The sequence below is a fragment of the Nicotiana tabacum genome, chromosome 6 (genome assembly GCF_000715075.1).
Source record: "Nicotiana tabacum cultivar K326 chromosome 6, ASM71507v2, whole genome shotgun sequence".
NCBI lineage: Eukaryota > Viridiplantae > Streptophyta > Magnoliopsida > Solanales > Solanaceae > Nicotiana > Nicotiana tabacum.
In genome coordinates, this window is record NC_134085.1 from 43,712,454 (window position 1) to 43,728,967 (window position 16,514).

Sequence of the window (16,514 nt, forward strand, 5' to 3'; positions counted from 1 at the left end):
ATCATATAAAAAAGACCGAGAAACAAGCTAATACCCGTCTAGGCTCCGAAATGTCTAACCTCACGAACCGATTGGCCAAGGCCTGAACATCAACTGCAAGAGGTCTCTCCCCAACTGGAATATATGCCAAACTCCCAATACTCACCGCCTTTCGGCTCAAAGCATCGGCCGCCACATTGGCCTTCCCCGGATGGTACAATATAGTGATATCATAATTCTTTAGCAACTGTAACCATCTCCGCTGCCTCAAATTAAGATCCTTCTGCTTGAACAAGTGCTGGAGGCTACGATGATTAGTGAACACCTCACAAGACACACCGTACAGGTAATGTCTCCAAATCTTCAACGCATGAACTATGGCAGCCAACTCCAAATCATGAACGGGGTAGTTCTTCTCATGAGGCTTCAACTAACGAGAAGCATAAGCAATAATTCTACCCTCCTGCATCAATACACAACCAATACCAACTCTCTAAGCATCACAATACATGGTATATGAACCTGAAGCTGATGGCAAAACTAACACTGGAGCTATGGTCAAAGCTATCTTGAGCTTCTGAAAGCTCTCCTCACAGTCGTCCGACCATACAAATGAAGCACCCTTCTGAGTCAACTTGGTCAAGGGCGATGCGATATATGAGAATCCCTGAACAAAACGACGATAATAACCTGCCAAACCAAGAAAGCTGTGAATCTCTATGGCTGAGGACTGCCTGGGCCAACTCTGAATTGCTTCTATCTTCTTCGGATCAAACTAAATACCCTCGTTGGACACCATGTGTCCCAAGAAAGCCACTGAACTAAGCCAAAACTCACACTTGGAGAATTTTGCATAAAGTTTCTCCTCCCTCAATCTCTGCAACACAACTCTTAAATGCTCCGCGTGCTCCTCCTGACTACGCGAATATACCAGAATATCATCAGTGAAAACTATGACAAACGAGTCAAGATAAGGCCGGAACACACTGTTCATCAAATGCATGAACGCTGCGGGGCATTGGTCAGCCCAAAAAACATCACCAAGAACTCATAATGACTATATCGGGTCCTGAAAGCTGTCTTAAGAATATCCGAGTCCCTGATCTTCAACTGGTGATAACCTGAACGTAGATCAATCTTGGAGAACACCCTCGCTCCCTGAAGATGGTCGAATAAATCATCAATGCGAGGTAAAGGATACTTATTCTTAATTGTTACCTTGTTCAATTGCCTATAATCAATGCACATCCTCATAGTGCCATCCTTCTTCTTCACAAATAGAACCGGCGCACCCCAAGGTGACACACTAGACCGAATGAACCCTTTATCAAGGAGTTCCTGAAGCTGCTCCTTTAATTCCTTCAACTCCGTTGGTGCCATACGATACGACAAAAGAGAAATGGGCTGAGTGCCCGGCACTAGGTCAACGCCAAATCAATATCCATATCCGGTGGCATGCCCGGAAGGTCTACAGGAAACACATCGAGAAAATCCCTCACAACTAGAACATAATCAATACTGAGAGTCTCAACACCGACATCCCTCACAAAGGCTAGATACGAAAGACAACCCTTCCCAACCATACATTGGGCTTTCAAGAATGAGATCACTCTACTAGGAACATAATCAGTCACACCTCGCCACTCAATTCGTGGCACACCTGGTATAGCCAATGTGTCGTCTTAGCATGACAGTCCAGAATAGCACGACACAGAGATAGCCAATCCATGCCTAAAATGACATCGAAATCCACCATACACAATAATAAAAGATCCACATGGGTCTCTAGACCCCCAATAGTCACCATACACGACCAGTACACACGGTATACAACAATAGTATTGCCCACCGGGGTAGATACATGAACAGGTGAAGCAAGCAACTCATAAGGCGTACCCAAATAATTAGCAAAGTAAGATGACACATAAGAAAAGGTGGAACCGGGATCAAATAATATAGAGGCATCTCTGTGGCAGACTGAAACAATACCTGTAATAACAGCATCTGAAGCAATAGCATTGGGTCTGCCTGTAAGTGCATAGAAACGGGCCTGACCACCACTTGATCGACCTCCCCCTCTAGGGCGACCCCTAGCTGACTGACCTCCACCCCTAGCTACCTGGGTGGGTGGTGAAGTAACTGGCGCTGAAGCTGATGACTGATCCCTCTATTGAGATGAACTCGCAAGACGAAGAGGACACTGCCTCCATATATGACCCATCTCAACACACTCATAACAACTCGCAGGTGTTGGAGAAGGGGACTGAAGGGAACCCCTTGCAACAGAGTAACTAGCAGATGCACCTGGCATAGAAGAGCCCTGAACTGATGGAGCACAAGATGAACTCTGAGCTGGAAGGGCACTAAGTGATGACTGGCCCTGATGAGAACTGTGAGAACCATGACCCGATAACGCCCTACGATAAACTGGGCGAGCTGGCTGAGCATGCCTGAATGGACGGCCTCTGCCGTGCTGAAATTGACCTCTCAAAAGAGTACCACTGTAACTACCAGATCCTCGAAGCCTCTTGGCCTCCCTCTCCTCGTGCTCTTGGCAACGAACATACTCAATCTCCCGAGCAATGTCTACAACCTCCTCAAAGGTAGCACTAATTACCCTCTCCCTAGTCATGAGAATACGAAGCTGATAAGTGAAGCAAACAAACCTCATAATCCTCTCTCTATTTGTCGGAACCAACCAAATAGCATGACGAGCTAACTCAGAGAACCTCATCTCATACTGCGTCACCGTCATCTCTCCCTGACGCAACCACTCAAACTCCCTACGCAGCTCCTCTCTACGGGACTGCGACACATACTTCTCTAGAAAGAGAACGGAGAACTGCTGCTAGGTAAGGGGTGCTGCACCAACAGGCCTACCCCTCTCAAAAGCCTCCCACCAAGTGAAGGCGGCTCCAGAAAACTGATAAGTAGTGAAAGCGACCCCGCTGGTCTCCAGAATACCCGCTGTACGAAGCATCCTTTGACACTTATCCAAGAAACCCTAGGCATCCTTGCCCTCTGCACCACTGAAGGTCTTAGGTTGCAGTATACCAAACCTCTCCAACCTACGCTGCTCATCCTCCGGCATAGTAGGAAATACATAATCCTGAGCAGCTACAACCGGTTGGGCTAGATGTTCCCCCGGCGTCTGAAGTCCCTACACGACCTGCTCAAGTGTGTGAGCGGCAGGAGTTTGATTGTCTCCCCCGACCTGAGAAGTAGCTGCGGCTGTAGTGGCTGAAACTGCCTGAGCTAGGCCAGTACAAACTGATAAGATCTGAGCCAAGGCCTCCTGAAGACCCGGAATCACAATGGGCACAGCTGGTGCCTGAGCTAGTGCTACTGAAGCTTCCATGACTGGGAACTAATCCTGAACTGGGGCAGCTGGTGGATCTACAAATGCTGCCCTAACTGGTCTGCCCCTACCACGACCACGACCGCATCCTCGGTCTCTGGTAGTCACAGCTGGTGGTACTGGTAGTCATCCATCCTGACCGGTAACGCGTGTCCTCACCATCTGTGAGAGAATGGAATAACAAAAGTTTAGTACTCAGATCAACAAATTCGCACGACAAGAATTTCAAGAATATGAAGTTTTTCATAAAGGTTATGTAGCCTCCCGAGGATAAATACAGACGTCTCCGTACCGATCCGCGAGACTCTACTAAACCTGCTCATGACTCGTGAGACCTATGTAACCTAGGCTCTGATACAAACTTGTGATGACCCTAAACCCGGACCCGATCGTGATGGCGCCTCTCATAAAAACAAGGCTAGCCGACAGTACCCATTTCAGTATTTAATAATTAAGCATTAAGAAACAGTCTAAGCATGATCAAATAAACCAAGGTTTAAGTAGTTAATAGCATAATTCGCGAAAAATAACCCAACACAGCCCGATACTGGGGTGTCACTAGTCATGAGCACCTAACAAAACGGAATACTCCAAATCAAAGTACAGAGTTTAATACAGAAAACCAAGAACATGAAGAAGTAAGATAGGGAAGAGCTCTGGGCTGCGAACGCCAATAGCAACCTAGAGACTTCTCGAATCTGCCTGAGCCGGAAATGATCAGCACTCTAGAGTGGGATCAGATATGTCTGAATCTGCACACAGGGTGCAGGGAGTAAAGTGAGTACTCCAACTCAGTGAGTAATAATCATAAATAAGGACTGAAAGTAGGAAATCACGTAAGGCACAAGGCATGCTATAATGAAGCAGTAAAACCCTTAAAAATAGTAAACCAGTGAAAGATAGGTAAAAATCCTTTAACTCAAATTTAACTTCATGAAAAGACTTTTTCAACAATTAAGCAGGTAATTTGGAAGCAAATTAAGAAAAGATAAACATATAAAGGTTCGCCCCTCGGGCACCGTATCAACAAATCTCCCCCTTGGACAACATCTCATAACAATACCAGCCCCTCGGGCTCAATCTCACATCACAATGGGTACCCGCGCTCACTAGGGGTGTGTAGACTCCTGGAGGGGCCCCTTACGGCCCAAGCACAATATCAAGCCATCTCGTGGCATCATCACTAGGCTCTCGACCTCATATCAATCAAGCAACCTCGTGGCGTACATACCTCAGGCCCTTGGCCTCATAATCAATATCAAATGTTTCCTCACAACATAGGTCATCGGCCTTACTCAGTCAAAATTCTCACAAACCACTCGAGCACTAGTAAAACATGATTCTCAGCCCAAAATATCATTTGAAAGATCATTTAAGTGTTAAAACAGAGTAAACATGGCTGAGTACGAAAATAGTGAAATATATCATGACGGAGTTCAAGTATAAAGTCAAAACAGTGAGGAAATATCAATAATAGTCCCCGAAGGGTCCAAATAGTTAGCACGAGACCCAAATATGGCATTCAGCCCAAATCATGATGATAGCAAATAGATTTAGTCAAATACGCGGTAAAATAGTCATTCGGGACGGACTAAGTCATAATCCCCAATAGTGCACGACCCCACGCTCATCATCAAGCGTGTGTGTCACCTCAATATAGCACAACGATGTGCAAGTCCGGGGTTTCATACACTCAGAACATCATTTACAATCATTACTCATCTCGAACTGGTCAAATCTCTAGCTCGCGACGCCTTTGCCCCTCGAATCGGCCCCCACTCGCGTCGAATCTATCAAAATCAGAACAAGGACGTCAAAATATGCTAAGGGAACGAAGACCAAGCAAAAATAATCAATTTACAACATAAATCCCGAAATTACCAAAACCCGACCCTCGGGCACACGTCTCGAAATTCGATAATTTTTACATAAATAGATTCCTTATCTCCCCACGAGTTCATACATATTAAAAGTTCTAAAATCCGACCTCAAATGGTCTTTCAAATCCTCAAGCAAAGGTTTAAGTTTCCAAGCCCTAGTTTCCCCCATTTTAGCCTTTAAATTCCATTAATCATAGCTCTAATCCGTGAAATAATATCATAGGAACGAGTTTTAGGTCCAAATTCTTTATCTCAATGAAGTTCCCTTGAAATCCCTCTTCAAAATCGTCCAAAAAGCTCCCAAGTCGAATTAGAAATGGTGAAAATAGCTCAAAATCGCGAAGGACACAATTTATACCTTCTGCCCTGCCATTTTTGCATCTGTGGCCCTATTTACCGCTTCTGCTGTACCGCATTTGCGGTTCTTCATCCGCTTCTACGAAAATCACTTAACTCCCCATTGTCCACATCTGCGGTCCCATACCCGCATCTGCGACTTCGCAGATGCGGTCCTCCTAACCGCTTCTGTGGTCCCTGCTCTTCAAGCTACTTTTCGCTTCTACGACCAATCGCCCGCACATGCGGCGTCGCACCTGCGGTCCCCAATCCGCAGGTGTGGAAATACCAGAAGCAGCAAAATCTGCAGCTGCAACAATTCCTCAAACTCCTCGTCAACCATCCGAAATCACTCCGAGGCCCCTCGGGTCCTCAACCAAAAGCTCCAACATATCCCAAAACCTTATTCAAACTTGTACCAATCTTCAAAACAGCTCAAACAATATCAAATCAACCAAAACACATCAGATTCAAGCCTAAGTTCCCAAATCTTTCGAATTCCGCTTTTGATCAAAAACCCAACCAAACCACGTCTGATTAACCTGAAATTTTGCACATACATCCCAAATGACACAACGGATCAAAATCCCACCTACCAACCGGAAATCGCCAAAAATCCACTTTCACCAATTCAAGCCTAAATCTACTCCGGACCTCTAAAACTCATTCTGATCATGCTCCTAAGTCCCAAATCACCTCCCGAAGCTAACCAAACCATCAGAACTCATATCCGAGCCCTCTAACACATAAGTCAACATTTGGTTGACTTTTCCAACTTAAGCTTTTTCAAAAGAGACTAAGTGTCTCAAACCTTACCAAATCCTTTTCGAACCCTAACCAATCAACCCAATCACATATAGAACCATTATACGAAGCAATAAGAAGCATAAATAGAGGAAACGAAGTGGTAATTCATGAAACGACTGGCCGGGTCGTTACAAAAAGAAGGGAAGACAAGCTGCTCTTCGATTAATTCTTAAATTCTAGAAAACTTCTCGATTAATATCTCCATATGCCATCTTAAGGTATGCTTACGGAATATTACCAATTTCCTGACAAAGTTAATCTCAGTTTATCATTTTTTAAAGGTTATATTGTCCAAAGCAAATGTCGACTCGAAAAACATATCAACGTAACTCAAGTGTTATGTCAAACTATACCCTTAACAAATTTTTTGATTTTGCCACTAGTTATCTAGACTAGTTGTAGAGAAATCATGTCCAAAATGCAATATAAGTCATAAGCTAATATTTTTTGTCTCCAAATTCTATCTCTATTTGATTTCTCACATACCAATCACAACTAGGAGTGTGAATGGATATTTAAAAACCCACTAAACCGGGGGAAAACTCATCCCGCACTAATGATGCTTCTATATTTTTTCCAGCAACATTTGTTTCTCCAAAATACCTAAAAAGGGCGGGAGGTGCATGACCTCGTTCCTACAAATGAAACGATCGGACCGTACCGTACCGAATCGATTTTTAGGTTTCTTTTAATAAAATCGTGAGTTTTTATATAAATCTATAACTATACTAATAATTAAGATAGGTTTTTTTATTTTATGAAAACAAATCAAAAAAATACTGAACCGTACCGAATAAATTTACATGTGAAAAATATTTTTATATATGAAGTATAAAAATAATAAAGTCTTAAATTTTTCCTTTGACCTTGAAATTATGAAAGCAGTTATAAGCCAACAAATAATCAAACTCAAAATCCCAATTGCCAAACCTCTGCTGAAATTCCCACTGCATTCACTTCTTCCAATGCAGTGGAGGTTTGACACTCATGTGTTGGGTGTCCCATTCCGCAAATATTACATCCTACACGTGGTTGATTCTTTACCTAGTCTAGTGTCTTTTTATTCCAGAACAAAACTAGAGATCTTGTCCCCTCCCTTGAAAGCTCCTGGTGCTGCGACTATCACCGGTAAGTTGCGTCGGATCAACATCAGGATTAAAATAAACTACAAAAGCAACTAAGTCAATGCCTATTTGCTGTGGAAACTTCTTGATGTCTTTTGGGCCTCCATTGTTAGAGATGATTATACTTGGTGCACACTTGTTGATCTTCTTCGTTCACCTTGGTCAATAGGCCATTGATTCGCATCTTTAAAGAATTCATTTAGAAGAGTGACAATCTCTTTTGGAGTTTTCTTCATAAGTGGGTCTCCCACTGCACTAGTTTGTACCTTTCTTGATGCAGGAGTTAAGCCATCCCAGAAGTCTTGGAGTTGAATCCATTGCTCCATTCCATTGTATGGGCATCGTCGTAAGAGCTTCTTAAACCGTTCTCATGCCTCGAACACAGTATCTCCTTCACCTTGACTGAAATTGTGAATCTCCTTTCTGATCTTTCTAGTCTTAGCAATAGAGAAGTACTTGTCTAGAAATTTGGTAGTCATCTCTTCCCATGTACGGATAGACCCAGTAGGTAGGCTCCATAGCCACTGCTTTGCATCATCCTTCAGTGAGAATGGAAATGATCTGAGGTAATGGCATTGTGTTATGCTCCATTATAATGGAAGGTGTTCATGATTTCATCAAAGTCCATCAAGCGACTGTTAGGATCTTCGATTGGTTTGCCTCTAAAGATACAATTGTTCTGAATGGTCTGGATGACTCTTTGCTTGAGTTCAAAATTGTTAGTATCAATGGGTGGGGGTCTTACATTGGACTGTCATTAGTTGTAGACCGGTCTGGCATAATCTCTTAGGATCTCCCAAGCCTCAGGGCTGCATTTTCAAATTCATATTCAACTAGGGGTCGATTTAGATTGAATCTTTGACCCCTATCCCCTTCGACAGTCTCATCAGCAGCTTTAAGAGCCACTTCAGCTCCTACCCTTGCAATTAATTCTCTTTGTTGTGCTACTTCTCTTGAAGTTAAGTCCACCCCATCATCTTTGTGGTGTGCCATTTTATCTTGAGTTGAAGTCTGGCCCAAGAAGGATCCACTTGATTCTTTCTCCTTTCTCAATTGCCACATGTGCTTCTCCAATTCTAGGTTGTATGGCACCAATTCCTTGGAAGAGGATCGAGTCATACGCCATCAAACTTAACCTGTTGCCTGCACACAAATGAAAGAATGTGAAAAATAAAATAAAATTGGTTCATGAATTAGCACCAAAAATAATTGTGAAAACTATTGATCGCCAATTCCCGGCAACGACGCCAAAATTTAACAAGCGCAAAAACTAGTGTATAAAACTTAGTCTCGATAGTCAAAGATAGTATAGTTATTAAATCATCTCCACAGGGGTTAGTTTAAATAATATTCAAATAAATATTTAGCTTAGCACTATTCAGGAAAATAAACCTTTGCTTTTCAGTTATCAACGGACTAAGAGTAAAACTAAGATTATCAACTACGAATGGTTATTGGAAATTGGGTCGCTAGGTAGAAACAATTGAATATCAATGAGAAAAATAAGGGCATTGACAAGACATGTGCTCGACTATTATTCGAGATATAACTACGTTCCAAGTTCAACTCTTAAATTCTATTGACTCATTCGATTTCAATAGCTGCTTAGATTATCTTAAGGATTCAAATTCTTCTTTTAAATGAATGAGAGTTTCATTAAATAACATAATGACAAGTGCTATGAACATATGCAAGAATCATTGAATGAATGATCTTATGAAGAACATCTCTCGACTATTCCTCTATATTAGGTCAACTGATAACTTTACAAGCACTTTCAATTACCTATGAGAGTCGTAAAATTTACCCAAATAAGATAATACAATGAAATTTGCAACAACACTTCTCTTCCAATTAAAGTAAAATCACAAATAACCTTGCAATTCAATTCAAAAACAACGAAGATGGCTAAAAATCTATGTTTTTGCATCTAATTTGCTTTGCATTATGCCCCGATCTTGTTAACTTTAGTGTGAATATTTATGACTCAAGATAAATAATGGTATTTATATGTGTAGGAGTTAATCGGAAGTGATTTCGAAAGTTGCATGTAAAGTGAAGTAAAAAAACGGAAGAATTTGGAGGAAGTATAAGTTTGATGCCCAGGTACGCGCTAGGCACCAACCAAAACACTAAGGGCAGTAGAGCACAAAAGTGGAAATGACATTGATGTCCAGGTTCGCACTAGGCACCAGCCAAAACGCCGTTGAAAGCAGGCTAAAAAGTTCAATGTCTAGGTTCATGCCAGGCGCAATGCATTTTCCAAGGGCGGATTGTCCTAATTCGGCTGGAACTTGGGGATTTCAACCCTATATGTCCCCAAAATATATAAAAGGGGTTCTAAACTTATTTTTGAGGGGTTGGACATTATTCGGAGGCGAGAACATCATGTGGAACAACTTTTGGTGGAGAAAATTATCGAGTTCTTCATTCCTTCATTTTTTGTAATTTATTTATGTAAAATACTTGGAAAATTGTTAATACAAAGATGAGTAGCTAAGCACTCTAGTTTCCAGGGTTGTGGTTGACATGATTAATAACGTTTACTAATTACATCTTCGTTAATTTGGATTATCATCTTGTGGTTATTTCTTTAATTCTAGTTTTAACTCAAAAATTGTTGTAGCTACCAATTCACCCTATTATATATGATATGCTTGGAAAAGCCATGTTTAGATTAGAGTAGAATTAAAGAGATCTTGTTTCCGTACCCGTGGTTTGGGGAATGTTTTCCCAGTTTGGATACGAATATACCTAATAGTATTCGTTCATGATAGATTCAATACGATAGGAGTATATGATTGATATATTATGGATAGACGAATAGTATTGTGGGAACATGCTATTCATATAGACGATCTGGTCAATTAGCAACCATAGATAATCTGGATTAACAAGTGTAGTTATTGAACTTAATAGGATTTATAAACTAACCACAACCCTGGAATCTTCATCTCCTATGAGTAAAATCCAAAACACACGTTTGCATCCTTGATAAATTAACTAATTGCTTGTTCAATTTCTGCAAAAGTAGTTTAGTAGAAAAATAACATTTTTAATTATCTTGGATAATTAATTAATTTTAGTTAGCTTAGTTAACAGTTAATCTAAGTCTTTGTGGGTTCGACTTTTGACTTTTAAGTCACTTTATTACTTGACGTCCACGTATACTTGCGTGTACTTGGGAAACCAACAAGATTTTGGCGCCGTTTTCGAGGACTTAGTTATTGATTGTTTATCTAAGTTAAGCTTTTATTCATTATTTTTTTATGTTTTAATTTTTAGTTTGCTTTATTTATGTTAATGCATGCTCTTCTCTTGAATCCGGAGGAGTAGAAGCGTGAACAACCTCCTACCTCTCGATCCCGAAATAGAACAAACACTTCGCAGGTTAATAAGGTAAGTCGAAGCTAGAACTAGAATAGAAGGAAAGTTGGACATCGTAGTTCAACCTCAACCACTAGAGATGACAGGTAATGAAGAGCGACCAGTGATAGAGGTCGCATTGCCTAATCTTGCTAATATGACTTAGGCTATAGTGAAGCCTAATATGACGGGTCACTAATCTTGCTAATATGACTCAAGCTATAGTGAAGCCTGATATGATGGGTCACTTTGAGCTCAAACAGTATATGGTACAACGTATTCAGTCTATAAGGCAGTATGTGGGTCTATCTCATAAGGATCCGTAGCGGCATATGCATAACTTTCTGGAAATTACGGATACTTATAATAATCCAAATGTTTCCAAGGACAACATCAGGCTGACACTATTTTCCTTTTTACTGCTGGGGAAAGCCAAAGAATGGTTGCAGAAGGAGCCTAGAAACTCGATCCACACTTGGGATGATCTAGAACAAAAATTCTTAATCAAGTTTTTTCCCACTAAGAAGACAAAATCACCGATGAGCCAGATTCTTAGGTTTCAACAACGAGATGGTAAAACTCTTCATCAAGCTTGGTAAAGATACAAGAAGCTTCTCAGAGACTACCTACGTCATTGCCAGATTAATAAGGTGTTGGGCCACACTTTTGTTGATGGGTTTGACGAGATATCAAAGATGAATCTTGACTCAGCATGTGGGGTTGGGTTAGTTGCATGGCAAGACCGTATAGTGAAATCTAAATCCTGCTAAACAATTTTATTGCTAATGATAATAATTGGCAATGAGATGGGGAACTACGAAGACCACTTAAACAAAAGGCAACAGATGTAATTGAGCTCGATGATTTCTCATCCATGAGGACAGATATAGCAAGGTTAGCAAATCAAATGAATAAAAAGACTATGCATCAAGCGCAACATATGCAACAAATGTCTACTTGCTGCAAGTTATGAGGTGAAGGTCATACGAGTGACATATGTCCCGCAAATCCTAAATCCATCTAATATATGGGGTAACAAAGTAGAGGTCCGATAAATCAGTAGGCACAATATGGGAACACATAAAACCCAAATTGGAAGAATCACCCTAACTTCTACTGGGGTGGAAATCATACGACTCAGAATTATTATAAACCCTAAGGAAATTACGGTCAACCTCAGAAGCCACCCCAACAAATAGAGGAGAATACAAATGACCTGTTGAAAAAGTTGTTGCTTGACAATCAGCAATTCAAGACCGATTCTAGAAATCTTGAGATAGAAGTTGGGCAATTGGTGGCAAATCAAAATACTAGGCCTGCAGGTGTTCTTCCAAGTGATGCAGAGTATAATTCTCAAGTTAATGCAGTCGCACTCAAAAACGGAAGGGAATTAGAAGAAGTGTCAAAGAAGAGAAAAGATATGCATGTACCTGAGAGGGAGTTGATTCCTAAAGCAACACATGAGTCAAAGAAAGATGATACAAGTTCAGAGCCAGTGGGTGACGCAAGGCCACCACCTCCTTTCCCCCAAAGGTTGTAGAAGAAGAATGATGATTGCATGTTTTACAAATTTTTCTCTATGTTGAGCCAGATTCAATTAAATATTCCATTGGTTGGTGTAATTTGTGAAATTCCAAAATATGCTAAGTACATCAAATATATAGTGTCTCACAAGAGGAGATTGACTGAATTCAAGTCAGTCGCACTTACTAAGGAGTGAAACTTAAGGGTCTAAAATAAGCTTCCTCAAAAGCTTAAGGATCCTGGCATCTTCACCATCCTTGTGCGGATTGGTAATGTTGATGCAGGTCATACTCTTTCTAATTTGGGACGAGCATAAATCTGATGCCCTTGTCCTTGTTCAAGCAACCGGGTTTGGGAGCTCCAAGACCAACTACTGTGATATTATAATTAGCCGATAGTTCCATTGCTTACCCTGAAGAAGTGATTGAAGATGTGTTGCTGCAAAGTGGGAAATTCATCTTCCCAGCAGACTTTATTATCCTAGATTATGAGTCTAATGAACAAGTTCCAATTATATTGGGATGACCTCTCTTGGCTACAGGTGATGCAATTATTAAAGTAAGAGAGGGAAAAATAATTATGAGAGTGGACAATGAGGAAGCAATTTTCAATGTCTACAAGGCGATTCAACTTCCACGCCATTATGAGGAGCTCTCTATGATATCTGTTGTGGAGGTGGATGAGCAGCTTATAGATCCGAGCATATATCGTCTTTCTCTAGAGAAAGCACTCATATTGTTCAATAGCTTGGAGATTGATGATGAGGATGAGGATATGATGCATATACTAGAGGCATCATGTCTATACATGCAGGGATTAATCCCATTTGAGCCCCTAAATAGGACAATCAGCCCGCCCTCTAAACCTTAGTTAAGGAGTCCCCAAAATTGGAACTTAAACCCTTACCATCGCATCTTCATTATGCATATCTCGGAAATTCTAACACTTTACCTGTGATTGTTTCCTCTCATTTGTCTAACTTTCAGGAAGAAAAGTTGTTGAGGGTGTTGAGAGAGCACAAGCATGCCATTGGTTGGACAATGTCTGATATAAAGGGTATTGGTCATGCATTCTGCATGCACAAATACTCATAGAGGAGGGACATAAGTCTAGCATGGAACATCAACACCGCCCAAATCCAATCATGAAAGAGGTGGTAAGACAAGAAGCGATTAAGTGGCTCAACGCAGGTATAATATTTCTTATCTCCGGTAGTAAGTGGGTAAGCCCTGTCCAATGTGTACCTAAAAGGGGGTATGATTGTTATAGCGAATGAACAAAATGAATTAATCCCAACCAGGACTGTGACTGGTTGGCGAATATGCATAGATTATAGGAATTTGAATAATGCTATACGAAAATATCACTTCTCTCTCTCCTTCATTGATTAAATGCTTGACAGGTTAGTCGGATATGAATACTATTGTTTCTTTAATGGCTATTCAAGGTATAATTAGATTACTATTGCCCCGGAAGATTAATAAAGGACCACATTTACATGCCCTTATAGCACTTATACATTTAAGAGAATGCCATTCGAGTTATGTAATGCACATGCGACTTTTCAAAGGTGTATGACGGCTATTTTCACCGATATGGTGGAGCGATTTGTGGAGGTCTTTATGGATAATTTTTCTGTGTTTGGTCCCTCTTTTGATGAATGCTTGACCAATCTTGCTAAAGTGCTTGCTAGGTGCGAGGAGACTAATCTGGTATTGAATCGGGAAGAGTGCCATTTTATGGTATGCGAAGGTATAGTGCTAGGGCACAAGGTATCCAAAGATGGACTAGAAGTTGACAAGGCTAAGGTGGAAGCAATTGAAAAGTTTTCACCACCAATTTTAGTGAAAGGAGTTAGGCATTTTTCTAGGACATGCAGGTTTTTATCGCCGATTTATAAAGGATTTCTAAAAAATTTCCTTTCCATTGTGCAGGTTGTTAGAGAAGGATGTGCCACTCAAGTTTGACGATGCTTTTCTGAAGGTATTCAAGGAGCTGAAAAATAAGTGAGTGAGTGCACCAATCATAGTGGCTCCTGACTTGAACGAGCCATTCGAGCTGATGCGTGATGCTAGTGGTGGTGCAATTGGGGCCGTATTGGGCCAGAGGAGGAGCAAAATATTTCACTCCCTTTACTACGCAAGCAAGACTCTCACTCCCGCTCAAATAAATTTTACTATGACAGAAAAGGAGTTGCTTGCTGTAGTGTGGGCGTTCGATAAATTTCGGGCCTATTTGGTTGGCACCAAAGTTATCGTCTACGCAGATCATGCAACCATCAGGTATTTGTCTGAAAAGAAAGATTATAAATCAAGTCTAATCCATTGGGTTTTACTCTTGCAGGAATTTGACTTGGAGATCCGAGACCGTAAAGGAATAGAGAATCAAGTGGCCGATCACTTGTCTAGGTTAGAAACTTGGAGTAATGTAGCTAAGGGAGATGTCGTTAAGGAAACCTTCCTGGATGAGCAATTGTTGGCCGTTATTGTTGGGGAGGTGCCATGGTATGCAAATATTGTGAACTATCTAGCTTGTGGAGAAATTCCACCTGACCTTGAACCTCATGCTAAAAAGAAGTTCTTGCGGGATGTGAGATCATATGTGTGGGATGAGGCATTTCTGTTCAAATCATGTGTCGACTAGTTGATGAGAAGATATGCTCCCGAGTCTGAGATACATAACTATTATGCATCATCGTATGGTGGTCACCATGCGGGTGACAAAATAGCATCCAAGGTGTTGCAATCGGGTTTCTATTGGCCTAAGTTGTTTAAAGATGCCCATGAGTTCGTGAGGGAGTGTGAGAGATGCCAGAGAACGGGAATGATAACGAAAAGGCATGAGATGCCATTGCATGGTATTATGGAGGTTGAAATCTTCGATGTATGGGGAATTAATTTCATGGGTCCGTTTCCCCTGTCTAATGAGTGAAAGTATATTTTGGTGGCCGTTAACTACGTGTCAAAGTGGGTGGAGGCCATTTCTCTTCCCACCAATGATACCAAGATTGTGGTTAACTTTGTGAAAAAGCATACCTTTACAAGGTTTGGCACTCTGAGAGTGATGATAAGTGATGGGGCACCCATTTATGTAACAAGATGTTGGCTAATCTCTTAGCAAAATACGGGGTCAAACATAAGGTTGAGACCGCATACCATCCTCAGACTCGTGAACAAGTTAAGGTGTCAAATAGAGATATAAAACAGATTCTGGAGAAGACAGTTAGTGCAAGTAGGAAATATTGGGCTACAAAGCTTGATAATGCTCTATGGGCATATCGGACCACCTATAAAACTCCAATCAAAGTATCTCCTTACAAGCTAGTTTATGGAAAAGCATGCCATTTACTGGTGGAACTTGAGCACGAGGCCTATTGGGCGATAAAGAAGCTGAACTTTGATGTAGAATTAGCGGGTGCAAAATGGTTGTTGTAATTGAACGAGCTTGATGAGTTTCACTTTCATGCGTATGAGAATGCCAAGTTGTATAAAGAAAAGACCAAGCGATGGCATGATAATCATATTCACAATCGCGAGTTCGAATCGGGCTAATTGGTTCTCTTGTTCAATTAGAGGTTGAGACTCTTTCCGGGGAAGCTCAAATTGAGATGTTTGGTCCCATTTGAGGTAGTTAGAGTTACTCGACATGATGCAATTGAGATGCGCTTCATAGATGGCAAGAGAACGTTCTTAGTTAACGGACAAAGAGTAAAGCACTATTATGGAGGTGACTTTGATCGTCAGAAGTCGAAGGAGTTACTTAGCCAACGATTAGGCGAGATTCTGCATCGTGCCGCGACGTTAAATCAGGCGCTTGTTGGTAGGCAACCTAGATTTACTACTTTCTTTTATTTTTATTTTTTATAATTTTTTTGTAGTGTTTATTTTTATTTTGTAGGATTATGAGCATAGGAACCAAAGCCATTGGAAAAGTGCCAAAGTGAGCTAGATGGTGAGAACTAAGTGTGGGGTGCCCGTATAAAGGACCATGAGTGGGGAAGTCTGAGTAACTCGTGAGCCGCTATTGCTTCGGCCTTGGCCTTTCATGGAGTTACTTGTCCACCATTGTTATGTTTTTGCTTTAGTTGTGCATTGGGGACACTGCACCCTTTTAAGTGTGGGGTGGGGGACTGTCAGATTA

General features: G+C 41.2%; 1 protein-coding gene across 1 annotated transcript; it reads left to right on the forward strand.

Moving 5' to 3' along the window:
* Positions 1-15,472: 15,472 nt before the first annotated feature.
* LOC107787128 (uncharacterized) lies at positions 15,473-15,808 on the forward strand. The gene has a single exon (XM_016608654.2). It carries the CDS (start codon positions 15,473-15,475, stop codon positions 15,806-15,808), a length of 336 nt encoding a protein of 111 aa, XP_016464140.2.
* The last annotated feature ends 706 nt before the right edge of the window (positions 15,809-16,514 follow it).